General features: G+C 36.6%; 1 protein-coding gene across 6 annotated transcripts in view; it reads right to left on the bottom strand.

Moving 5' to 3' along the window:
* The window catches only part of KLHL2 (kelch like family member 2), a 62,448-nt gene that overhangs the window by 2,003 nt on the left and 34,459 nt on the right, over window positions 1–25,986 (bottom strand). For 4 of the 6 annotated variants that reach the window (XM_068403413.1, XM_068403412.1, XM_068403416.1 and 1 more), the window contains 9 exons: window positions 21,816–21,978; window positions 11,173–11,282; window positions 9,608–9,724; window positions 8,268–8,417; window positions 7,252–7,369; window positions 6,411–6,608; window positions 5,570–5,671; window positions 4,497–4,625; window positions 101–241 (listed from right to left, as the gene is read on the bottom strand). In XM_068403413.1, coding sequence (XP_068259514.1) covers window positions 101–241; window positions 4,497–4,625; window positions 5,570–5,671; window positions 6,411–6,608; window positions 7,252–7,369; window positions 8,268–8,417; window positions 9,608–9,724; window positions 11,173–11,282; window positions 21,816–21,978 — 1,228 coding nt within the window. Of the gene's footprint in view, window positions 1–100; window positions 2,186–3,284; window positions 3,588–3,846; window positions 3,930–4,496; window positions 4,626–5,569; window positions 5,672–6,410; window positions 6,609–7,251; window positions 7,370–8,267; window positions 8,418–9,607; window positions 9,725–11,172; window positions 11,283–21,815; window positions 21,979–25,986 lie in introns of those variants that run through there. The other 2 variants (XM_068403415.1, XM_068403414.1) reach the window with 2 other exon arrangements.

Here is a 25,986-nt window from a genome sequence, read left to right on the forward strand (position 1 = left end):
GGTTTGTATTGTGTGACATCATGAAAGCAGCAGTGATCCAAGAACGTGCCATTTACATCAAATGATACTACCACTATTTTAACATAATTGTTGTGTATACCTGCATTCCTTCTGCACATGTTCATATCTGCAACCTGCTTCCATGTACTGGCGACAGGATCAAACACTTCAACACTTTTTCTTACCAAAGGACCATCGTGACCACCTACCGCATACAATAAATTGTTTAACACACCAACACCTGCGAACATAAGAAAATACTCAAAATTAACCAGAGAATGGTTTGACTGATACAAAGGAGAAACAACAAATATTTATGTCCACTAACACAAATCCTTCATCCAGTCAATGTTAGGAACTATTTCAGAAAACATTTGGCTCAGGATGCATTAAAGCAAAGACAGTAACTACAGCAAGACACTGACAAAATGTCTTGCATGCCCATCTACCATTTTGCAGCATTCAAAGACCAGAGCTGTTCTGCAATGGAAGATTTAGAAAATTTTGGACGAAAAATGATATGCAGGAAAATGAGGATTGTTGAAATTTAGGACTAATTAGAAGTGACAGCAAATGAGACAGTGTGCTCAGCCAGCATAACAGAAATCTGACAAGATGACAAAGCATAAGTGAATTTTTAGAAAGTAAAAACTGTGCAGTACAGAGGATAAAAGCTGAATGGACAGACATTATACAATAGGGATGTTTCCACTGAAGTGTTGGAGTACCTTGTAAACATAGATATGAAACAAAAGTAAACAGAGTGACCACCTTCCTCCTCCGGGATATGGAGAACACCAAGGTTCCTTGAACCAAGCTTCAGTTATCAAAATATCCAAAAGGGTATTAAAGGGTCTCCTTTACAACAAAAGCTTATCATTCTGTAAGCTTGGGATGAAGGAATAAATAAAGCTAGTCTAGGTCTACTTGCCAATAGGGCTGCACAAACTGAAAAGATGGTAATAAGCGGAGCAGAAGGGAAGGCCTGTTTATTTATTCCTCACTTTATAATGCACTATTAGAACCCAAACATAATAGATTTCAGAAAGGTAGGGGTTTTTTGCATTAAAACTTGTGAGTGATGGACCATAAAGACAACTGAAAAAACACTTCTATGAAAATACGTTGGGAAATCTAACATATGTCACATTTAAGATTATGAAACTCAAAGCTGAGATACAGATTTGCAAATACAGTTCTTAAAGCGTTTCATGGAAAGGGCACAGCTTAAAATCTTTTAAAGGGAAACAGCAAATATGAATGCAAAAGATCAGTTAAGTCCTTCAGAGGAAAAAAAAAAGCTGGGTTAAAAAAAAAAAAACAAACGAACCCTAATAGCCAGCTGAAATATCTTTGAATACATATAACTAATATTGTATGTAAGAGCCATTCCTGTATGGGGAGAGAAATGACTCTTGCTGAAATAACTAAATTTTCTTATTAAAAAACCAGATTTTAATAATTAAAGGAATAGGGGAAGGAAACATGGAAGAGTTAATTAGTACTGCAAATCTGAAAAATAGCTTCTTAATAGGACACTGCTTTATAAATCATGCTACCTAATGCTTTATCAGTGATATTCACTACTAACATTTCCCGATATCCTTCCCAGTTAATTTAATTCCTCTTTTATTGCTATTATTTCTAGCTACCATGTCACAGTACAGTGTGACAGCTTTTCTTTCTCCCACTCTGATCACACTTTATCAAGCAGGATAATTCATCTTTTGTAGCATTAAGCATTACAGAGCTAGGAGGAGGGCTAAGATTTTTAGTTTAAATGTGTGATGTGATATAAATCCCCCCACCCAGGGTTTCTGTATAGTTACCAACCTTCCTATTCAGTGTGTAGAATTTGCCTTCTGCCACATCGCCATTTTTTCTTTGATAGCTTCTTATTTTTAATAGTGTCCTCCGTTCCTCTTTGGTGCTTCATTTTCCCTTAATCCCACACCCAGTTTCCAAGTCCTACCTTATTTCTTGCTCCTTCCGTCTGTATCCTCTTGTTGCCGTCTTCTGAGTTCTCCTTTCTTTGTTATTTTTCTTTCCTGCCCATTTTTCAGGACCCTTTCTTATATCTCTCATCCCTCCCAAATGGCCTATATCTGGATCTTAAGTTCCTCATCCCAATATGTTGCTGGAAACAGACCTGTCCCCATACTGATCAACGGAGAAGCAGTTGGTACTAAAGAAGAGTAACTGAGAGTTAACCTCTGAAGCTGAAGTAGTAGGAACAGAAGAGATGGGCTTATGTTCCTTGAGATGACCAGAGATCCAAAGATTTAATACAGGAACAAAATTCTCTTTAGTTAGCACCCATAACACCACCAGGACTGATCACCAGTTGAAACAGTTCTGGTGGATTTGGGTATTTGGCCACTACAGCCAAGCTCAATCAATACTCATGATTTTCACATTACCGCCCACTCCTCCCCCACGCACAAATATAATTTTCCAAGTATTTAACAGAGTGGCACAGAAGAATATTGATTATTTTACTCAATTATATGAATCTGAAATACTTGATTACATTTATTTTTCCTCTCCATTTTTTTTTTTAATCAGAGGACAAGGAAAAGGCAGCAGAGAGGTGAGGAAACAAACATGGTCCCGAATTCTGGGACAAGAGGAGGGAGAAGAGGGGCATAAAGATCCCAGTAGTTAGTGTATCTAAGGCACTAAATTTCAGAGGCGTAGAATTAATTCAATATTTAAAAAAAAATATGAAAATATCTAGCGTATAAATAAATAGGCTACAAGCACCACAATAGTCTGCAAAACCAGAATATTTAAAAAAAAAACTGCTGAGAAAACGGGTGTGTGGGCAGATTGCAAAATGAAGCTTTGTCACAACTTACCAACACTATTTGTCTTTATAATGATACTTGTAATTTGCCCATTTTATAGAATTATTTTCCTCAAAACTTGCCAATATTAGACAGGACTATTTAACAGTACCCTTACTGCAGCTCTGGCCAGTTTTTAATCCAGAATTTCCTTCCAAGGTGTACAGACTGAGTAACTAGAAATTTCAGAAGACAACTATGTTTTCTTGAGATATATCATGTTTCCTTCATTAATATCATAGTTTTAGTTTAGAAACACAATCAAAATATAACATTTAGCAATAAGAGACATAACTTGCTGATTTTGTAAGGGTATAATGGACGTACCACAAACTATCTTAATTTTAGTAATGATTTTAATACTTTTATGTAGTTCTTTTGAAATAATTTGTACTTAATTTAAACATCATTATACAGATTAAAAACTGTTCAGAGTTAATAAAGAACAATGGATTGCAAGACGAAAAGTGGGATAACTATTAATCATCTACTGAGCATACTAGAAGTCCATCCAGTTTTATTTGTATCAATATCTCTTCCAATTATGAAGCACATTAATGCAATCACCAGTAGATATCTGAAGGGTGTTGCTAAAAAGTACCATTGAGTACTTGGCAAAAAAAAAGTGACATAAACAACTAAAAAAATAAATGTAGGAAAATAATATCATGCCATTTGACTTTAAAAAGTCCATGGGAATGCATCTAGAGAAATAAAACAACTTCTGCGAGTTGAAAAAACCTGAAATACCAAAAGACAAATAGAGGACAGTAAACAGTAAATGAGATTTGAGTTCATAATATAAATACATAGTGAAAATGCTGAAGTCAATTTGGAGCTGTGGAAGCATCATTTCATTAAACAAAAGCAGAATACCACAGGCACTTTTGATGTCTTTAAAGAGAAATATACATACTCAGAATCGCAAGAAGGAGAAAAGAATCCACAAAAAAAATCAAAGAAGGGGTTTTTAAGATTATAAAGAAATAAATTGATATACCTTGGCTAAACGATAAGGAAGGATAACATGTAGTAGCCTATACATATCCAAAGGATGTAAACACCAGGTGATGAGAAGAATTACTGAAGATGAAACAAAGGGTACATAAGTGGAAGTAATAGGATGAAACCAGTAATACAAAATTAAGAATGAACAAGGACAAAATTTCCTGCAGTGAATCAGAATGCAGAACAAGGCCTCCAAAGAGGTGGAAATCTAGTCACAGTTCACATGTAAAGTCAACCTGAAAACACTATTAGAAAAATCAGCCCTACACTGGCAAAGAGACACCTTTAAAGATATGACATTTTTTCATCCTGGCCATCTAGATTTTGATACTTCAGTTTTTAGGTGATATTAAACTGATTGTCACAATCCATGCATATTAGTCTATATGTTAAAAACATCAGAAGTTATGGGAAGAAGAGGAATATGAAAAGTATGAAAAAGCAAGGGAAGATATTTACTATTAACAGACTGAATCTTACTCTGTAGGACAGTTTTGTATCTATAACCTGCAATGCATCAGCCATCTAAGACTAACACATTCCATTAGACTCAGCCTTTAGCTTACCTTTTATATTTTTAGATACATTTTAAACCCACAAATGTTTCATTTTTACAAGGACAGTTGATTCTTGTCCACTCACCTGCTCCACTCCGTCTAGTGCTCATTTCTGCAACATAGGTCCACTCATTTGTATTAGCATCATAGCATTCTACTGAACTAAGGCACTGGCGTGACGCCCCATCGTAGCCACCAACAGCATACAGTTTACCTAGAAGGATAACCAACAGAAACCTACAAATATCTAATGCACACATACTAGACTGGTACACAGGCTGAGGGGAAGTCATCGTTCTCTGAATTAGCGACTAATCAGTACCTGTTGTCAATCAGTTATTGAGTTTCTATTTTTTTAATTAGTTTAAGACAGTACACTAGAGTTCTTGTAATTTTTAGGATGTAAGGCAGCCAGTATTTAACAAGAACAATGCCAGTCAAAAGATTTTGAATTACGTAGCTGAAATATGAAGTTACTTCACCCCGTTTTTAATTAAGACTTGTTCAAAAGCAAACTAATTCAACTACGTCCAACATTGGAAGCTCGCAAATAGGCTTCCTGGAAATATCAAAAATTCAGATGAAAATTACTTGTACGGTCTGCATTTTCATATCAGAAACAGCAGTGGTTCCTATGCAGTTAAAACACACGCCTAAAACTGTTTTAAGACGCAAGAGCCAGCCCAGGTCTGCATTGTGCAAGCGACATCCAGGCTATTCACCACCCAGCTGACTCAAAAGTCAGCAGTTTTCCTGGCACTGTCCTTGAGTCATCCCCAGCGTGCAACCAGAAAAGTCAGTCACAGATAACAGAGTTGACAATACTGCAGTGCTACATCACTAAAGACCAATTTATAAGGTCATCACTTCAGTAATCAGGCTCTCTAACTTTGCTGACATGTGTAACCCAGAGCAGGCACGCTTAGAGAGCTTTTCTTCAGTTGGCCTCAGGCAGAGCTGAAGCTCTGACAAAAAATTTAAAACAACTCCACTAAAAGCTGGTCAAAACCAAGCAGAACTATTATGCATTGTTCGTACCATTTGAATTACAAGGTTGAGCAAAAACAGAAATCTGAAATATGTTTTCAAAAGTGAGAAAAAGTAGTAAAGTAAATGATTGCATTTCCCCCCTCTTCTTTCTGTCATTTGTCAACTTACCTCCAACAACACCTACACCAACACTACTTCTTCTTGTGTTCATCGGAGCTACGTGAAACCACTCATTAGTCTTTAAGTTGTAAACTTCGACTGATGATAAACCTATGAAGACAATATAACATTTTTTCTCTATAAATCTAGGTGCAACATACTGTCTACCTTCTGGAAAATTCTTCATATCTGAAAATTCAAATTATTTCATTTTAAGGACTGTTAATTACTGTGCAAAAGGCACAACTGATGTCCTTTAGATAGCCAATTACAGTCAAACCATTTTTGGTGTCTGAAAATGGGCAAATTAATAAAAGCTTTTGTGGAACTCTGAAAAAGTCTTCCCTGGATTTTTTTCTTTCTTTTTAATTAAGTCACAATGCTCTCTCCTACATATGCTTCAGTAAGAGTTATTAAGGAGAAGGATCACCTCTGCACAAATGGTTTAATACATCTGTGAAGAGAATGAACAGTGTATGTCCAAAGCCTTCCCACAGGTCAGATAAAGCTGTTTGCAATCCTGTTTACAGTACGTGAAAATACAGAGGTATATTTCATATGCAAACAAGACAAAAGAGACAGGTAATTTTTCAGCTCACATCTTCCATGAGTTAAGGACTCTGACTACAGAAGGAATACTGAAAGGGAACTTGTCAAAGATTCACTAGTTATTAAGCCTAAACTCTTAGACAGGAGCAAACAGTCCACTGTTCAGGTACAAGGATGTGACCACTAAAGCACGTTCCACACCACAAGATGCCAGGCTACCCTCATGCTTGGTTTTGTCACGGCTACCAGGAAAGAGACATATCAAATTTGTATATTCAGCAGTGTATAAAGGCAAAAATACCTGTACTCCCATCAAATCCTCCCACAGCATAAAGAAGGCCGTTTAATACAGCTGCTCCCAGGGTGCTTCTCCTGTCTTGCATATTAGCAACACTTGTCCACTGGTCCTTCACTGGATCATAGGAATCTACTGTGCGAACTCTCAAAGAACCATTGAAGCCACCAACAGCATAAACCATGCCTCCCATGTACACCATTCCTAGAGCAGGGAAACAGGGAGGAAAGATGAGTGCTTTAGTCTCTCTGTCAATTAATTTTACTCCATACTGTCCTGAGAATGCAGATACTTGACACGATTTACAGTACTCACTACACTTTCAGGCTTTTGACAGTGTCCTAGCGCCACACTTCATTCAGATCAAGCACTAGAAGTTCTGACACTTTTTGTTACTAATAGCTCACACTTCTGAATATCACGCTTGCTGAATTTCTTCTTGCTTAGATATCTCAGCTGCTTTAAAATCACACTTTCACATTCTTAGTACTGGTTGGTCACTTCACATTCTTCATCTCATTTAATAATAATAGGGTATTTTAATAGTAAAATTACTTATTATTATAGTGCATTAATATTTAAATTTATTTATCCTCTGTATCTATGGGAGGTAAAGCAGATTAGTCTAGAGATTACAAACTGAACCACAAATTAAGATCAAGTTATCAAACTTGTATTGTTCCAGATTAGCAAGTAATTCAAATTTTAAGGGTGATCACTGAAGTCAAGGCTTAGCCCTTCTCAGATAAGTATCTTAAGTACCGTTCCAAAGAACATACGATGCTTTATATGGACGCCTAAATTCTGAAGCATTACCAACCGCAACAAAAGATTAGGCATCATTTACCCGCTCTACATCTTCTGGAAGGCAACTCAGCCACCTGATGCCAGCGTTCTTCTTTAAAATCATAGCATTCAACACTGCGAATTGCCTTTGGTGCCTGTCCTCCAACTACCATCATCAGCTAAAAGGAATATAATAATATGTTAGTTATTTGCATATATGAGAGCACCTGAAAGATCAAAAAAGTGTTAAAAAAATAAAGCAAGTTGCTGTACAAGAAATAACTAAAAGATGGTTCTCCTAAATAAGAAATTTGAGTCTTGCAAGCTAGGCAAAATTATTTTTTTTTAAAAACACATGCAATTTGTAATTATTGTGTCCAGAGGAAGTATCTGAAGTAGAAAAGCAGGAAGCAATTAGAATCTAGGTAGGGCTCCCATGAATGCGGCAGATCCTGCTGTATCTTCATATCCTACTCTAACCTCAGGTATGAGAATTAAGTGTCTATAATGTTCAATGGAACTGTGACCATCCATCGCAGAACAGCCTTATCTGGTTCCTTTGAGAGAAGTGTGCTAAATCTACTGAATGGAATCTCCTATTCCATTATTGCAGTTGCCATAATAGTACTATAAGAAAACTTCTTTACTTCATTGGAAAGAAGATAATATCTAATGTTTGTTTTGTTTTCTCCTAAAACGAACAAAAGGCAATATTTAGCTAAAAATTGAATAAAATGTCTCAGCTCAGAAGCTTCAGTTTTTGTTTAGTTTTGATTGTTTTTAAAATAAACAGGCTTAGTTTCCCATAATTGTACATTTCTCAGATGCTGAAGCACTTACTAAAAAATATTTATTGTGAGGGGAGGTAGTGGTGGTGGTGTGTGTAGATGGGAGACTAAAACATCCCTGTCATAAGTAGTGTGGAGCATAAAGCTAATCACTTGTTACATTTTTGTGATAAATAATTCTGGTACGAAAATTTTTACTGGAATTCCCCCAAGTGACGGTCATGCTCTCATGAAATCTTGTTAAATGAAGTTTGAAGAAATAAGCACATTGGAAAAATAAGGGTCTTACTTTTGGAAGGCTAGCAGGTGTTCTCAATTTTGTTCGAGTGCTTTTCATCAATGCTCGTTGCTCAGTTGGCAGCAGGTGATACTTCATAGCTTCAATAAGGTAATCTTTACAAGCACTGCTGTTCTTAACCAGTATTTCCTCTTCAACTCTCTGTTTATTAATAGAAGTTTAACAAGGTCTGAGCATGTTAAGGAAGTAAAACACAAACCACAATCTGAAGTGTAATAAAGCTTGTGTTATATCACACAAATACAGATTAATCTGATTCTTTAGATTGTCATTTAACCACAGTTAGACACAAATTTATGTGACGGCAATATGCAGTCACTAAAAAAAAAAGTCAGATGTTGATTCTCAATTAGTAAGTGGAAGAAACAATGTTAGACATCACTTTTCTTACAATCAGGCACATTTCTTGACTTTTCAAATACAGAGAGTACAGAACACTTTAAGGGGGGAGTAGCAGAGACTAATTTAACAAACTAGTAAGCCACCCCACAACAGTAAAAAATACAACAACAACAACAAAAACAAAAAAAAAGCCAAACCAAAACAACGAAAACCCAAAACAACACAGACAAAGTAGAGGAAATTCATATCACAAAAACAGAATTTCTAAAGTAAACACCTACCAACCTACTACTACACCTACTGTAACTAATGTTAATAGTGAACTCATATTTTGAATCTTCAATATTTGTCCTGACACCAAATATTCAAAATGAGCTTATAAAATTCGAAAAAATGTATTATATCTGAACCAGGTAAAGGAATGTTTCCTTTGTCATTAATTCCTAACCAACTTAAACAACAGATACAATTCTGAAGTTGAAAATTCACTTATGAAAACAAATCTAGTATCAAAGATTGTATTACAAATGAAAGCTAACCTGATCCCAGCGAATTAAATTGTCATACCACACTAGTAATTTGAACAAGTAGTCAGACAAACAGATAAATTACTTATCATAGAATGGTTTGGGTTGGAAGGGACCTTAAAGATCATCTAGTTCCAACCCCCCTGCCACAGGCAGGGACACCTTTCCACTAGACCAGGTTGCTCAAAGCCCCATCCAACCTGGCCTTGAACACTTCCAGGGAGGGGGCATCCACAGCTTTTATGTGTCATCCTCTATACGGCAATCCCTCATTTGACTCTGTGTGTGTGTGCACGTGTGTATGTGGTAGTGGCTGTCTGTTTATTTTTACTATCAGTAACACACTACATTACACTGTTTAAATTTAAAATTATCCATCTGGAATTAAAAAAAAAAAAACCAAAAAAACAAACAAACCAGAAATGTTCACGTGCAGAAGAATTAGTATTCCTTTTTGCTTACCTGAACTAAATATTCCCGGGAAAGCAAAGGCAGCCGAACGTGCTCCATCAGGCGTGCCATTAGCTCCTGCCTGACATCTTTGTCATGGTTTACCCACGCTATCACTGCTTCAAATACCTTCCAGAAAACAAACAAACGCGAGTCCCTTGACTTACAAGTTCATAAGTATGAAAATATCAGTATGCTTCCAAAAATAGCTTTTGCTTATACTAAAATTCCTAATGTAAGAAGGAGACAGCAGTTACCGCTCCCATTATTTCCCTATTTATCCACTACAAAATTCTGAAGATGCATTAGCAAGTCTCTTTTTATATCACTCCTCTGCTGGTGTTTCAAGGATAGCTGTGCTACATTGACAAAATGCACACAGTAATTTCATTGATACTGAAAATCCAATAAAAATAGGTAAACAAACAATGCAGCAGCAGTGATATTACAATCCTCATACTTTTCTCCCTTTCTTGGAGAATCGACCTGCCACATCATCATTCAGATGACTTACCATCACTGAGTCTTACTAGAAGAAGCAATCCCAAGCCTAGTTTCTCCTCTATTACACAGCAGCTCATCACAGACTACAGCGTTAAAATCTTAATTATGTTCCACAGAAGCAGCATTACATGCATCAAAGTCAAAGCGATAGATCTGGACCTTCAGGGTATTATGGGAAGAGCAACATGACTTTGCTGGTTGCAGTTTAAGCAGATAGTTCTTAGATTCAAAGTTTTGAAAAGGTTTTAACACCGAACACTACCTAGCCATACAAATCAGTATTCAAACATGCTTTTGAATACAATTTATCCTCATTTGAACAGATGTGTTAGTACATCTGTATACTCCTTGGAATAAAGAAAATCAACATATTTTAAATGGATCACAACTGGATTCAAAAGCTTAAAATGAATACATCTACAACCTGAAAATCATTAGAGGTTCAAAGAGATGCATTGGGCTCACTGAAGATCACAGTTTCAAAAATGGCTTTAGAAGAATGAGATCTAGCTAAAGGTGAGCCAGCACTTATTTAAACTCAAGTTTGGTTATACCGAGCTACCTAGCCATCTGCTTTGCATTTGTTCAGTTAGACTAAACAGCCCGTATGTACGTACAGAGTTTTAATACCTTTGTGGGACTGCTGATGTTAAAGTTAGTAGAGAGCATATACTTTGCTCTTCAAACTACTATTTTTGAGTTATTTATCCCCTGGTAAACCAAACTCCTGTGTATGTGACTCACAGCCTGTGTTCTGTTTGTTCCGCTTGAAGATGAAAAGGAATTTCCATTTAATTTAGTTTCCATTTTTACAAAGAACAAAGGGTTATGCGATTTAATACAGTTTTAGGATTTTTAAGAGTTGAGATAAATTTTCATCATCAGACTCACAACACTTTTGGGAAAAATCCTTAACACCTTTGGGGAAAATCTTTTAAACACGAGCACAATACCTGCCTAATTTCACTGAGGAAACAAAGAACACATCCAAACAAATATACAAGAGCAGTAAGAGCAAGCTTGCTCTCTCATCCAAAAGGATAAAAATAATACCGGGATACAGATGGTCTTACCTTCTCTTCTGAGGCAATTGTAAGTTTGTCACTGGATATAAGACTGCACACCTGCTCGACACCAAGATTGAGGTATTCTTCACTAAGTACAACATCAGAAAAGTGCTGTTCTGTTTGGAAGAAAACAAGTACTCTAACATACAGTGCGAAGTATATCCCACAACAAGCATTAAAGCAGCAGAGGAAAAAACAGAGGAAAACTATTCAGTATGCATGCTATTTCATGATATCTAGAAGCAATACCTCAGCTTAAAACATCTTATATAGGTTAAAGCTTGATCTCACAAAGAGCTTTTATATTTAAAGATTCTTTTATATTTAAAGATTATTTTAAAGATTCTTTAAAATAACTGAAATATTAAAACACATGATACTAAAAGTAGCAATCATAGCAATTTAACATTTTCAGCACTGCTTCATCTCAGTGCTTGTCCTTGACAATTACTTAAATCTCATTTTGCTATCTTTATACACACAAATACAGCAAAAAATATTCCAGAAAAATAATATGCTCTCTATGTTGTTGACTAACATGTTGTAAACCTGTAGTTCAACATGAACAATGGCTGATTCATTAGAACTAACCAGCATTTTTGCAGTCTAATGTAGGTCAAATCAAACAACAGCTCTGGATCCTGTTGCATCTCTCAGAGCTTCTCCAAGGTCATGAAACTATTACATACCACAATCTCTACAACGTGTAGAAAGTATGTCATTTTTCTTCATTTTTTTTTTGTTAATGTCTCAACTTAAAGTAAACAAAACTGACAAAATTTAATGTTTTAATTGTAGAACCAGACATTTTCTTTTAACATAGAGCATGTATCATTATCAAGTTGTTGTTCAGTTATTCAGTTGTCCTCTCGCTTCCTTAAAATTACTTTTAAGCCATACAGTTGCTTAAAAAGTAGCTTCTTCCAGTTAACTTATTTTTCCCCTCTTCAGCTATTCTTAACAGAAGTCAGAAGGGACAACTGTTACTTGGAACTTAAGAATTCACTTAAAATTAGAATAAGTAGAAAAAGGGCAAACGTATTCAAACTAAAGAACTTTTTAAAGCCCTTTCTATCACTTCACTAGTGCTACTATAGTTAAGACTCCATGCTTGACAAACTGTCTTAAGCTGTTTAAAAAAGTTAAAGAATGCTGGATGCTTCCAGATCAAGTCGTCTAAATTTTGCAGGTCAACTTTGCAGAGTACAACAGCTTTTTCTCACTGTACTAAGGACTACAGAACATAAAAAGGTAAATCTAACACAGTGTAATTCTTGTCCTTTATCTAGCTCACCATCCTATTCCTTGAAACAGGCAGCACAAATTGCTTCAGACAAAAGTCCAAGAATATATATGAAAGGTATGATAATAAAGCCTGGTCCCATAAAGGTCACACTATAACCATGAAAGATTAGAGACTGGTAGCCAGAAGGATGATATTTTACCTTAACCACATTTTACTAAAGAATTTGTTTAGCAAGATACAGTCCAGTCCCCTTGAATCCTGTTAAATTGTTGACTTTAATACTTTCCTATAGTAATAATGACACAGTCTCATTGAACAAAAAGCCCCACATCTAAATTTAACACCCAGTTTACCATTAATCAGTTTTCAATTAATATCTCCATGTTCTAATGCTGAATATGATGATAGGGAAAGCTGCCGCCTGTCTACTCAAAATCATTCATTATTCTATATTCCCTTTTAGCTTTCATCTTTATTTAAAGTAGACAGTCCTCACCTTTTCAGTCCCTCATCCTACCAGCCTTTTCATTCATGCAGTCATCATCACTACAAGTCCCTCCAATTCTGCAGCATTTTCTTATGATGGACAAGTAGTATTTTCTGCCGCATTTCAGGCAATGGAAGAGAAGGGATGAGGAGAAATAGTATTGATTTTTATAACGCCACCATTACTGTTCCACGCCTTAAAAATCTTTATGTCTGTTTGCTTTTCATACTACAAATATGCAGTTTCTTAAGCTGAAGTAGAATATTCTGAGGTACACTTATTGAAATAAATATCTAATTAATTTTACCATTTGTATATGGCAAATAGAAATTGAGAAAGGTAATTTGCATAAATTAGTTTTATGATAAACTCCAAATTTCAAGTGACAGTGCCACAAAACAGCATGTCTGACTGTGCTCAGTAGCTGAGTTAGGAAGCAAACAGAAAGGGGAAACAACACTCATCCAAATCTCAAACAAATCTGAGGTTCAGAAGCCTTGTTCGTCTTCCCTTGAGAAAGCTGATCCAACAATGTATCACATCCAACAGGATACACTTCATAAACTAGAAATACCCAGTTGATTTTAGACTTATATACAGAAAACTTGCTTTTTAAAAACTGATTTCGATTTACGACATGCCCTAGATAGGAAGAGATCCGGCCTCTAAACCAGAGGAGTAAAAACTGAGAATTTTCAAAGTGATACAATGAATGTGAGGCTGCTTCCTGTATTCGTGCTAGGAAGACAACTGTAGAGGAAAATCTGAAAAAAATAGACAGTACTTGAACAAAAACTAAGACTATTTTACTGGATGTCAGCCTCTGTGCTTAAAGCATAAAACAAGGCACATGGCAAAGAGAAGAAGAGTGAAATAAAGGAGAGATTAAAACAATCTACTCAGTCAATAGCTACAAGCTCAGGTTCTCAAGAAAGACCTGGAAACGAATCCTCAACTGAATGAATTACAGAAAAAAGATAAATAGGAGAGTAGACTGCTATATAAATTTTAGTAGTCAAAAAAAAGGTAAGGTGAAATCATTTATCTCTTAAGAACCAGATCTCTTGTTGTCAAGGAGACCATCTGAACTGATTGACAGATAACCTTTTGGCAGAAGCCAACTGAAATTACAGCTAAATGGATTATTCAAAATAATTAGAAACTGAAAAAGAACAAGGAAATGCAAAAACACCAATTAAATCTGCCAAAGACAATTTATCTAAAGCTGTTCAAGTGTTGAAGACAGAAGGCATTATTTTATTACATATAAAAATAATGCTTATGAAATTCAAACTTTTTGCTTCCTTTTAACAAGGAGGATATCAGTATCATTGAAATAATATGATTCAGTACTACGAGTTCCAAAAATCCCACTTAGATCCTCTTTCTCCAATAATTATGAGAGAAAAAATAGTATTGGGGGTGTGTGTGTTTTTTTGCCTTCTGGGTTAGGATTTGTATTATCCCATATTATTGCTCACAACCTGAAAGCTTTGATAATCTGGAGATATTAACATCATAAGGTTCATGATGTTTGATATGATTAAATATTTCAGGCATTCGCCCCCTGCAAAATCTCAAATTAGCTTGGTTTTTATTTGTTGCATTAGGTAACATGCTTCTCTCTTCATGAACATCTCCTAGATGAGCAAACAGAACTATCTGTTTTCATCAGAGAACAAAATACTTCATTTTTTTTTCCAAATCAGAATTTTCCACACAGTGTGCAATTTTGACAAATTTGTATTGGAATCCTGCCCCACTTCTTGCCACTTTACCCAAACACTGAAGCCAGCTGGCTCCAAAGTCAGGCAGCCTGGAAACAAGCTGGCTTAGGAGCTGCAGAGGCTTGGCTCCCAAATTCCCACTTCCTAAGCAAGCAGAATCCTTCTTTATTATCAAAACTAAAATCTGCCTTTGAAAAAAAAAAACCCTTCCATTTTAGGACATTTCTAAAATATCTGTTCCAATTGCATATGAAAAACAGATTTTCACATTTTCGCAACCGATAGAGTTTCTATCTGAATAGCTGAAGATCTGTCCTTGTCTGCCCTGTACCAGTAGGATGGGACTTCAGCTCCAGGGACAAACTTAAAGGACAAAAAGGAAGGTCTTAACAACATGAAAGGGGCTAGTAACAAAATGTTTGGAAGTACAATAAACGATGCCAGCGTGGAGAGCACGGGAAGATAATAGGAGTTGTAAATGTACCACTTTTTGGTATTTTTCATTATGATTCTGGAGATGTGTTTTATACATACACACAGCAGCAGTAAGCACTTGACCTACCTTCTGAAAGGCACGTAGTCTTGCTGACCATAAAGATACTGACACTAACTTTCTATTTTTCAATTACATACGAAGGAAAGCTACATCTGAAATTGCACAGGACATTTTATGCTATAAACAGTTGTGGATTAATTCACAAACACTATTTCACTCATTTATATAGCCACAGTCAGACCTTCTCTGGCTTAATTGCCTTTACTAAATGAAATAAATAAATACAGAAGCAAAGGTCTCCTGAAGTTCCTCAGATTAAAATCTTTCAGAGAATCATGGTGGCCAAAAATAAAAGCCTGTAACCCACCTTCTCCTTTGTTTTATGACAGTGGCTGTTGTCAGTGTTTGGTTCTGGGTGTGACATTGTTGAAGGCTGCCTAAATTTCTGTTCGATCATTAACAGGCTTCAGTCATTTTCCAACATTTTTCTAAGGTGTTCCAGCAGCTGATGACACTTAATATTCATTTCCAGAAGTCTTTTTAAAATTTGGTATGCTTTGAGAGAAGATTTCTGAAAGATCTTCCCAAGGCCACATTAACAGATATGAAAAACATGGGCAAAGCTTATCACTGCCAGAGGCTGCAGCTGCAAAAAAGGGAAAACCCCCTCACATATTTCCTAGATCTTTTAATGACAGTAATCCAATGTATATTAGTGTGTGAAACAAAATATCACGATCAAATGTATCGTCTCATAAGTGTATTTTCTCTGATTTAGGCCAACTATTTCTGTTCCATAAAATAGATTATGATTTTTTTTTTTTATAGACTAAATGGAGTACCTGCATCTTTCTGATATGACAATGCTATAAAACCAGCTGGAATTTTCCAGAAATTAGCTGATTGCTGAACTGATAACTTCTTGTTTTAAAGCAATACAGAGCACAGGAGCTTGGAAAGATCTAAGCCCTACATTCACTTGAAAGAACAATGACAATTTCTCAAGCACGTGAAACAAAAATATTTAGCAAGAATTAGTTTTTTAAATTATTGCTTCAATTCACAGTATCACGTTGTGACTTTTTTGGCTTGGGACAAAAGGTCTTTGCTAATAGCCTAACATAAGGCACTGGTCAAGCAGGAACCCCAGAGAGATAGATACAAGCTCTGGCCGTTGGAGAACCAGCAGAAGCTAAACATTGAAGAATCAAATTTTTTTAAAAACCTAATTTACTTGTCAATTCCATGCTTAAATAACTGCTTTTGAGAACACTATGAAATTTATAGCAGCCAAGGTAACAGAAGCATACCAACAGACGTTGCTACTCAGAATAGAATCGTACAAACGATTCTGCCAACTACATCCTTTCAATCTCATGCATACGAATGTACACAGTAATAGTCTACAGAAGACGTGCATGCTTCCAAGTCTAGTCAGGGCTCAACGTTTTAGACTCAGAGCATCAGAATCAAGAACGCTGTATCCCACGGTTAAGTACAACGCAACAATCCCTGCTTCACAACACATGCTAAGATTCCCTACCAAAAGTTTTCTTCAGCACCTCCTCAGCACGATGCTAAAAGTCAAGAAGGTTTGCTGTGTAAAGCTCGTCCTCAAAAGACACTTCTTCCACAGGTATCCAGTGTTTCCAAACCCGTACCAGCCTATGCAGTGAGTGGAAGTACATTATTCTTTGGTTATAAGTAAGAAATATGTCAAGGCCTAAGCACTGAGCAAGTGTCTCTCTAGTCGAAGATGGCATACCCCTCTTCATTAAAAGGCTTTACCAATCTATCTTCAGGTTGTACATAACATTACGACAACTATAAAATGCACCATATTCTCAGGAAAAATTTTATTTTCTGAACATCCTCTAAGACTATGTAAGATGTATCTCAGACTAAAACTGAGGACGGACTAGTAGCACTTAATGTAGGAATCCTCACACAAGAAAGATGGGAGGCCTCAGCTGTAAGCAGCCCCTGACTGTGCAAGTGCGACAAGACCCAGAGGAGGACTGCCTTCCGGAACATCACAAGAACAGGTCGTATCTCAAAATTTAATTGCAACAGAATCTCATTCCAAGTAATCTGTATCAATTGTCCACTATTTTCAGATCTCTCCATATGCATCACAGATGCATATAAATGACTCTCCTAAATTATACAAATCTCACACTCTGCTACAAGAGGACTCACCCCACCATAGGATTATGAAGCTCCAATTTTAATGAAAGTTGGGTTTTTACTCCCACTGGAAAGAAGTTCCAGAGTTTCACTTTTCAAGTAACTTCTCATCTACATCGGCATCCATTTGGTTTCACACTATCATTGTCTATGAACAGAAGTATCTCCCTGCCTCTTTTTCCTAAATATAAAATAGCAAGCGTAACAAAGACTGGGAGAAGTTAAACATCCAAATGCTTTTCATTTTCTCTAGCAGGAAATATTGTCACTGCTTTTTCAGTCTAGTAAACCTCTTCTGTACTTATTCTAGTTTCTGGACAAAGAGCCATTTGAGATAAGAACAGAGAGAAAAAGAAGCTCTGATGGCTGAGATACAGGCAGTAAGAAGCTTGAAAATTCAAGAGGAAAAATATTGACCTGAAAAGGTATAAAACTGTACAGAAGAAAAACAGGAAGTCAGCAGACAGAAATCCAGCAAGACTGATGATCAGCCCGTTCCAAGGCCAACCCTTCCTCCCTGGGTGCTTTTACCAGGAGTACTGAGCATGCCAGTGCTCAGCCTAGTAGCTTGCAAGTCCCAGCTGGGGCCGACAAATAGCTTCCTTCTCCTTTCCACTTGTCTGCATCCTGCTTGCAGAGTCTCTCTGAGCACAGCAAAGGATGCCTGAACAAAATGACCCAGAGAGGGAGGGTTACAAGTTGGACACAGTTCCTGTGCTCTCAGACACATTTAACAAATATTGCCCTCCAGGTCTTGCCAGGGTCTTAGATTTTATATATCTAGACAGTAATATATACAAATATTAGCTTCAACTGCTAAATTGAACAAAGATTGTTTAGAAGTAAATGAAGTAGTTTTGAAGTTACTAAAACATAATTATAATAGGAGTTGGAAAAAATAATTTAAAATTCAAAACTGAGCAACTGCTCTATCAAAATGTGTTCCCTAAAACATTAAATATCTGAACATTACTCTAGTTAATAAATGTAAGCCTTGCTTCCTATTACATAAAAGGTCAAAAATATGATAGCTTTTTGGATTTGATATTCTGTTACTCGAAGACAAAAAGATTTATTTAAAACTTTTTGCATAATAGTCTAAGTACAATTATCACAAAGTCATTCAGACACATACACATTAGAATGTCTTGAGTAAGGTAAGCATTACAAAAGTTAGTACTTTCAGAAACAACCTGAATAGCTTTTGAATTTTTTAAAATTCATATATAAAAAATTTGATTACAATTTCACCAGTTTAAAAGTTCTGAGTATGGCTGATTTCTATACCTCAGTTTCACACTTAAGACAGCAACAAAGGATTCTGTTGACAGACACCTAATCATATGAGTTTGCTGCATTTCTGTCTTTTCCTGAAGCACCCATTCTTGATAGAGATACTATAATCTCCTGTAAGCAGGTAAAAAGGGTCTATATGGGAAAACAGATTTTCTAGGAATTAAGGCAACTCAAAGCATTCATCAAAATCCTCTTTTTATGAGGTCTAAAATTACTCAAGGCAATAAAAAGTCTATTATCTGGACCTAGACACATGAATTGAAAGACTTAGTGCTCTACTTCAGGAAAATCTTCAGTTTTCACTCTGTACTAATTGTTATTGATGCTAATTGATCATTGTACATTTTAGAAAAGTTATGAAAATATATGAAAAAATATTATTTTTTTCTGCAGCCGTATCAGTATATTTTATTTTTAATTCTCTTTTCTGTATTGCTCTCGTACTAAGCCTGACAGAGTGCTAGGGATTAAGCAAGGCAGCGCAGAGAGCGCAATGCAACGAAGTAGCTCACACTCTGACTATGCACAGCATATTTATCTCAAGAGTAAGAACAGAGTGTGCGTTGCTTTAAAATTCACCACACAGATACATCAAAAACACAGTAGGAGTTGAGCTGGCAGCTCATGGTACAGGCCAGCAGGACTCCAAGAATACGATGACAAAAAGGGAAGCAGAGATGAGGAAAGTGCTTTCTGGAGGAATCTGACAGAAATGGAAGATGGTTTGATTACGGAGGAAAGAGAAGGTTAGTTCCAAGCACAAAACTAGTAGAGAGAGATATGAAATAAAAGATTCAAGTGAGGGTAATTCTGCTGAACTGGAAAAGTCGAGGATGAGAGGCTGGAATTTGATCCGGGGGAAAAGGAATATTGCAAGAGTAGTAAAATGGCCTTAGCAGACAGAGAGGAAGTTATGGCAGAGAGATTTACATTGCAGCAAAAGGGAAACATGATGTAGAGCAGATTTGATAGGGAGGGAAGAAACAAAATAGAGGAACACGCAACAGAGTAGTTGAGAGAAAATCGTAGAATGGTTTGGGTTGGAAGGGACCTTAAAGATCATCTAGTTCCAACCCCCCTGCACGGGCAGGGACACCTTCCACTAGACCAGGTTGCATCAAAATGGCAGGGGAGAGTTAAAGCTGTCAAGTTTACAAACCTGAATGATGGGGAGAACACTGAGTGACAGAGGAAGAAGGGGAGAAATTAAAGATGTTTAGATGGAAAGCAATTCAGTTTTGCTGACCCTGAAGTAGAAATGAAACATCCAAGAGACACTGAAAAGACAGGGAAAGATCTGTGACTGAGCAGACAGTGCAAGCTGCACGGAAAGAGGCATACCCGAGAGTCACTCTCAACATCTGACAACTGTGACTTCTGAATTTCCAAACAAATTTGTCCTACTCTCTGAATAGTCACTGCCAAAGCTCTAATCAAATATACTACTTTGCTGGCGAGTAAGTTAAACCCTATAAAAGAGGATTTTTGATCACTACAAAAAGCTTCCATTAAGAAGCGTAACATCTTCAGTCTTGACTCAAACATCAAGACCCCAAGGCACTCTACACACAAAAGAACAGTAAGATCATTGCTATTTGAACAAATTAAAAGACTTTGTTTCAGTTACAGTGTTATGCTACAAACTCACAAGCTTACACAATGTTTCGTTTACTTTTTTGTGATCTACATTATGCAACCTTTCTTGGCATCAAGAACAGTCAAACAAGGTTTTAATCAGTTATGTTAAAAATTACCAATTTAGTAATACTTTCTCTGAAACAACATGTATATAAATTTCCAACAGCAGAAAATGTATTTGGAATATAAAGGAAAAAAAAAAAGTATTTTAGCCTTCACAGAATCATAGAAAAACATAAGCTAGAAAGAACTTTAAATCATCTAGTTTTGCACACAGATGTGATTTAGATCAACCTAAATCAGAAGTTAGTCTAACCAGTTTTTCTACAGCTGCCTAACAGTGGAAAGTCTGTAACTTCCACAGACAGCTTGCCTGATCTGTTACTTTTACAGTTAGATTTTTCCTTAATATATGAAACAACTTTAAAAAATACCTCACAGTTAAGCTTACTCATTCTCAGTCATATTTACGCACAGGAAGATCTACCTTCCTTCTCATCCTCCTAGCCTTCTAGTTTCTTGACTGAAAGGACTCTCTTTCACAGTCTTTGTCATAGGTCAATCTGTTTTCTTAATATGTTCATGATAGACTTCCTTGGATTCACTTCAGCCTGTTTGCATCTCCCAAAGTTCGGTTTAGCATTTTTCCACCTGAGGCCTCACCAGCATCAAGAAAAATGGAATAATTACTCTCCCTTGTCCCCCCCCATACAACACTACTGTTACTTCACCACAGAACTGGAATTGCTTTTTCATTCACAACAGCAAGCAAAACAAGAAGCTAATTTTCAAAAATGTCAAGACTTGACCTGAGCCAGTCCTCTTACGAATAACATAGTCTTTAAGATGACCACGACAATGCACTTTTAGTAATAAAATTATGAATTCCATGAACACTTGTTTCAGGAAAAAAATGAGAAACAATCCAATGGCAAGTGCTCTTTACAAGGAAAGTAGAGTTTTGTTGGTTGAGCTATATGGTTAGTTAGAAGATGCACCTCCATCTCAAGATAGACGAATGAGACTACAGGTAGCCTTTATAGCAGGAAATTTCAAGTCTTGGGCTAGATGAGTAGGATTTTCAGAAGACAAGTTGATAACACAATAATTGTGGTACATTTATTGCTTCTTAGCCAGTGCAGTACAGGGGATACAGACAGCCCCCTCCATGCCCTTGTCTTCTTCCTTCCCCCATGTACTTCCTACAGACTTTGGCTTGTGGCAGTTGCCAGAATTTTAATTCTTCTTTCCTGATTTCCTCCCCTAAGCAATGGTGCAAGATTTTAAACAGCAAGGTAGCTTCTTTCTGGATTACAAATTGTTTGGACCCTGTATGGCCCTGATAGGCTGTGAAGATCCCCCCCTTTGTGCTTATCATAACTATGTTCCAGCCAGGAGACTTTATTTCTCTTAAAGACATTCATATCAGATGTACTATTTGTCAGAAGATAATGTCTGCAATATTCTGGATAAAATCTGTTTTTATTTGGGTGTGGTTGGGTGGGCATGGAACTTGTGTGTGCATACCCACACACAGATATCAAGCTATATGCTATACTAATGATAACTTGCCTGCGTACGTGTTGGCCTTGTTCAAGAGATCTGTGCATGCATGCATGTCAGCAAAAGCACGAATCCCCAAGCAGTTGATAGGATGAAGCTGGGATTCCAAAAATTCACAGCAAGTCCTTTTCACATCCTGTAGTTGCAAGAGACCAGCTGCTGGGAGTAGTACCTGTAAGAAGCAACAGGTGGTTAATACCCCAATTCAATTCTGAGCTTATACAAGAGTATTCTCAATATTAATAAAGAAAACAAAATAAACCATTAAAAAAAAACCTAAGATGAAAATTTCAGCATTAAGTGACTGAAGAACTTAAAACCCAACATTAACATAATTTTACCTCCCTGCAAATACCATTTAAGATTTAAAATAACAAGCAACATCTCTACCACTGTGTTCACTGGGAAATCATTCCATAAATTACAATTCTCACACTTCATGTAAACTTCTCCCAATATTCATTCACAAGTTCCCCTCTTACTGTTCCCAACACTCCATACATCTCATTTCCAAATCTTCAGCATTAGATATTTCTTTAAATCAAAGTTTTCTAGACCATGATAGAATATGTAAAACTTGTTTGCATGCAAGCACTGGACATTGTACCATTTTTTAGCATCAATAATAAGCATCTTTATGCAACTGATTCCAGTAAGGACTCAATTCAGCTTCCAAAGAAGTTCACTTACGTATAGGGAAAACATATACTATAGGGCTGCATCAATAATAAGTAAGCAAAAAATACACCAAAGACAATGGCTGCACTATTCTTGTTAATGCTTTTCATTTAAACAATTACTTGGGTAGAATTAAAGAAAGACACACAAGAAGAAAAATGGAAGAATAAAAAGAGCTGGAAAAGCAGAGTAAAACAATTTAGAAACCTGTGTCATACTTACTACATGAAAACTGCAGAATATACTTCAATATAATTGCTCTTTGGAAGGAGTTTTAATCTTTGTAATTGTCTGTAGAATCAAATATTTGCCATCATCTCTGTAAGCATCTATCTACTTGGCTTCTAAAGAGCTACTGTTATTGTGACTTTTTTCTTGAAATAAAACTAACAATTATGACCCAAACTAAAACAAAAAGGACTTTAGGTGATACAACCTTGTAAAGGTAATGTCTGCTTTAAACTTCATTTTTTGGTACTGCTTCTACTATTTATGGCTGTTCCTCTCCCTTCAGCCTGCCATATATGAAGCATGCTTGAAAACCATCGCTCTGTTCCTCAAGATATTAATCCCTAATTTGAAGCAATAATCCACTATAGTCTCTGTTTTACACATTTGGCTATCAATGTAGACAGCAAAAAAGAAGGATCATGTATTTAATAAAAGTTTGCTTTGAATATCAACTGTTAATGAAAGAGAAATGAAAGAAAAACACAAACGTGATTGCACTGAGATACACAGACTGCTGCTAAGCAAAATAACTAAAAGCTAGTTTAAATCTTAGCTAATACTTGAAAATATCAAATAAGTCTAACAAAATAAAGGGAGAAGATCTGTATGTAAGAGGTACAAGTGTCCGATAAAGTCACACACTTCAAAACAAATTTAATAAGCTTAAAGGTTACTAATGACAAGCTTAAAACAGCACAGTGAACTCATTTTATTTTAGCATATGTTTATGAAAATGTGAAGATAATATTAGTAATACAATTTTTATTGCTAGAACTACAGTGTGATTAGTTATTAACAGCGAGTGGATAATTCATTTGACAGTGAATTCTAGGATAAGATATGAAATTACATACCAAAAATCAGGGCTAGAAATCTAATACAAGTATTTATTTACACACCTTTTCCCAATAAAGCAAATATTTCACACTTGCTTACAACTTCAGTAACTAATTCAAACACAGTCTTAGATAATTTTAGGCATGTTATCAGCATATTTGAGTAAATAACTCTGAGAACAATCCTTGACTGCTTAAATGGATTCAGTAGAAAAAATATGTAAAATCATCATCAAATCAGTAAACGAAACGGAAAGGTGAAATTTGAGAATGGTACGCAAAAAAGAATTTAAGATTTGTATGCACAGTCACACTGAGACGCTCACTCATATGAACAGTAAAGCAATGTTACAAGAACTAGAAGATTACTATTCATTATGGGAAATTTACATCAGCTCTTAAATCACCGTAACTGAGTTTGTAAAGTTACAGATTTCAATACATTTTAGTTATCAGACAAGATATTTAAATCTAAATATATTTATGTGTATTCCGCTACTAAAAAGGAGAAGAGAGGCAAAGTGCATCAAATTTATCCCATTGAAATTATACATTGCGCTTTGGTTACTAGGCAACAAGAGCTGGGACAACATGTAGCTATTTCCATTTGTACCTATAGAACTGTTAGCCTGGAAGCTGTGACAATCTGCATTTAAAAATACAGTTTCATCACAGGCAGATTCACTCTGCTGAAGCTGGGGGCGGGGCGGGGGAACCAAAACCCAAACTCCTCTCAAACCCATGTTAAAAAACCCCAAACTATATTAAAACTGCAGTACAGATTAAGTTTAGCTGCTGCTGATAGGCTGGTAGGCTACAGCTCAGACTTATTTCCAAAAATAGCCAGTAGAGGGTACCCTAACTTTCCTTTAAAGATCAAAAATACATTTTAATATGCGTACCGCTTTGTACTGCAAGAAATGCAGAGGAAAACCAAACACATCTCCAATTGCTTATTCTATGAAAACGTATCCTCATCACAGTGGTGGTTGTTTTTATAATCAAAGAAACTGAACAGATTATTATTACAGATGGCAAGTAAGAAATTACGTATTCTCTTTTGTGTCAAAGTCATGGTGATGAATCTCAGAATGTCGGCTACATTTCCTAGAGCAGATCATTTAACCCTTACAAGTCTTTGAAGACTATTCCCTGGTTATCTCCTCCTGGTTCTCCTTCCTGAAGCAACACTCCTATTCCCAAAGCTGTGTGCGCCCGCCATGCCAAACACACCTTTCCAACTCCACTGAGACAAAAAGGACAGTGACCAGGTACAAGTACTTGTTTTAAAATCCACCTGCAGGGTCACTTGCATAGTCAGGAGGAATCTGCTTAAGGCCCTAAACTTCGCTGCTGTTTTCACTGGAGTAGATTCAAGCCCTTCAAAATAACTCAGCTAGATCATCAACCCGTATTTGAGGCTGCTGCCCTCTCTTGTTGTCCTTCAGATACATGCCAGGAGTATGTTGAAGGCTGAGATTACTGATGTTACCTGCAGCTTTTCTCATTCTTTTTTTTCCAGACAGCATCATGACGCTGTTCACCCTTGTGCAGCTGGACATATTTATTACCTCATGTGACCAAAACATACACGTATAGAGCTCTGAGGCGAGGAGCAGTCAGTGCAGGCAGGCACCTCTCCAGTTACGTGTGACCCATCAGTTCACAAGGAACATGTTTACAACAGTCTCAGGGAGATACAACCTGCATGACCGACGAACAAGCCCCTACAATGGAAGAAGCCTCAGAGGAGATAACTTAAGGAAGAAATGTGAGGAATGAGCACCAAGTAGCATAAAGAAAGCCAAACTTACCTCAACACAGGGCGACTGGAGGACAACTGAGTGAGTCCAAAGAAGGGCAATGAAGCTAGTGAAGGGTTTACAGCACAGGTCTTATGAGGAGTGGCTGAGGGAACTGGGGTTGTTTAGTCTGGAGAAAAGGAGGCTGAGGGGAGACCTTATCGCTGTCTACAACTACCTGGAAAGAGGTTGTAACGAGGTGGGTGTTAGTCTCTTCTCCCAAGTAACAAGTGACAGGACAAGATGAAACAGCCTCAAGTTGCACCAGGGGAGGTTTAGATTGGATATTAGGAAAAATTTCTTCACCAAAGAGTTTTCAAACATTGGAACAGGCTGCCCAGGGAAGTAGTGGAGTCACCATCCCTGGAGGTATTTAAAAGACGAGTAGATGTGGTGCTTAGGGACATGGTTTATTGGTGGACTTGGCAGTGATAGGTTAACAGTTGGACTTGATGATCTTTAAGGTCCTTTCCAATGAAAACGATTCTATGATTCTATAACCTTTACTTTGGATATATGGCTGTACCAGTGAGTCATCAAGTTGTGTGAACAGCCTTCTCTTGAGATAAGTAGAGTGCAATGTGTTCCTCAGCTAGCCAGACCAGCGATGGGAGAGGTGTGTATGTGGCTCAG

Source organism: Nyctibius grandis, chromosome 6 (genome assembly GCF_013368605.1).
Source record: "Nyctibius grandis isolate bNycGra1 chromosome 6, bNycGra1.pri, whole genome shotgun sequence".
Classification (NCBI taxonomy): domain Eukaryota; kingdom Metazoa; phylum Chordata; class Aves; order Nyctibiiformes; family Nyctibiidae; genus Nyctibius; species Nyctibius grandis.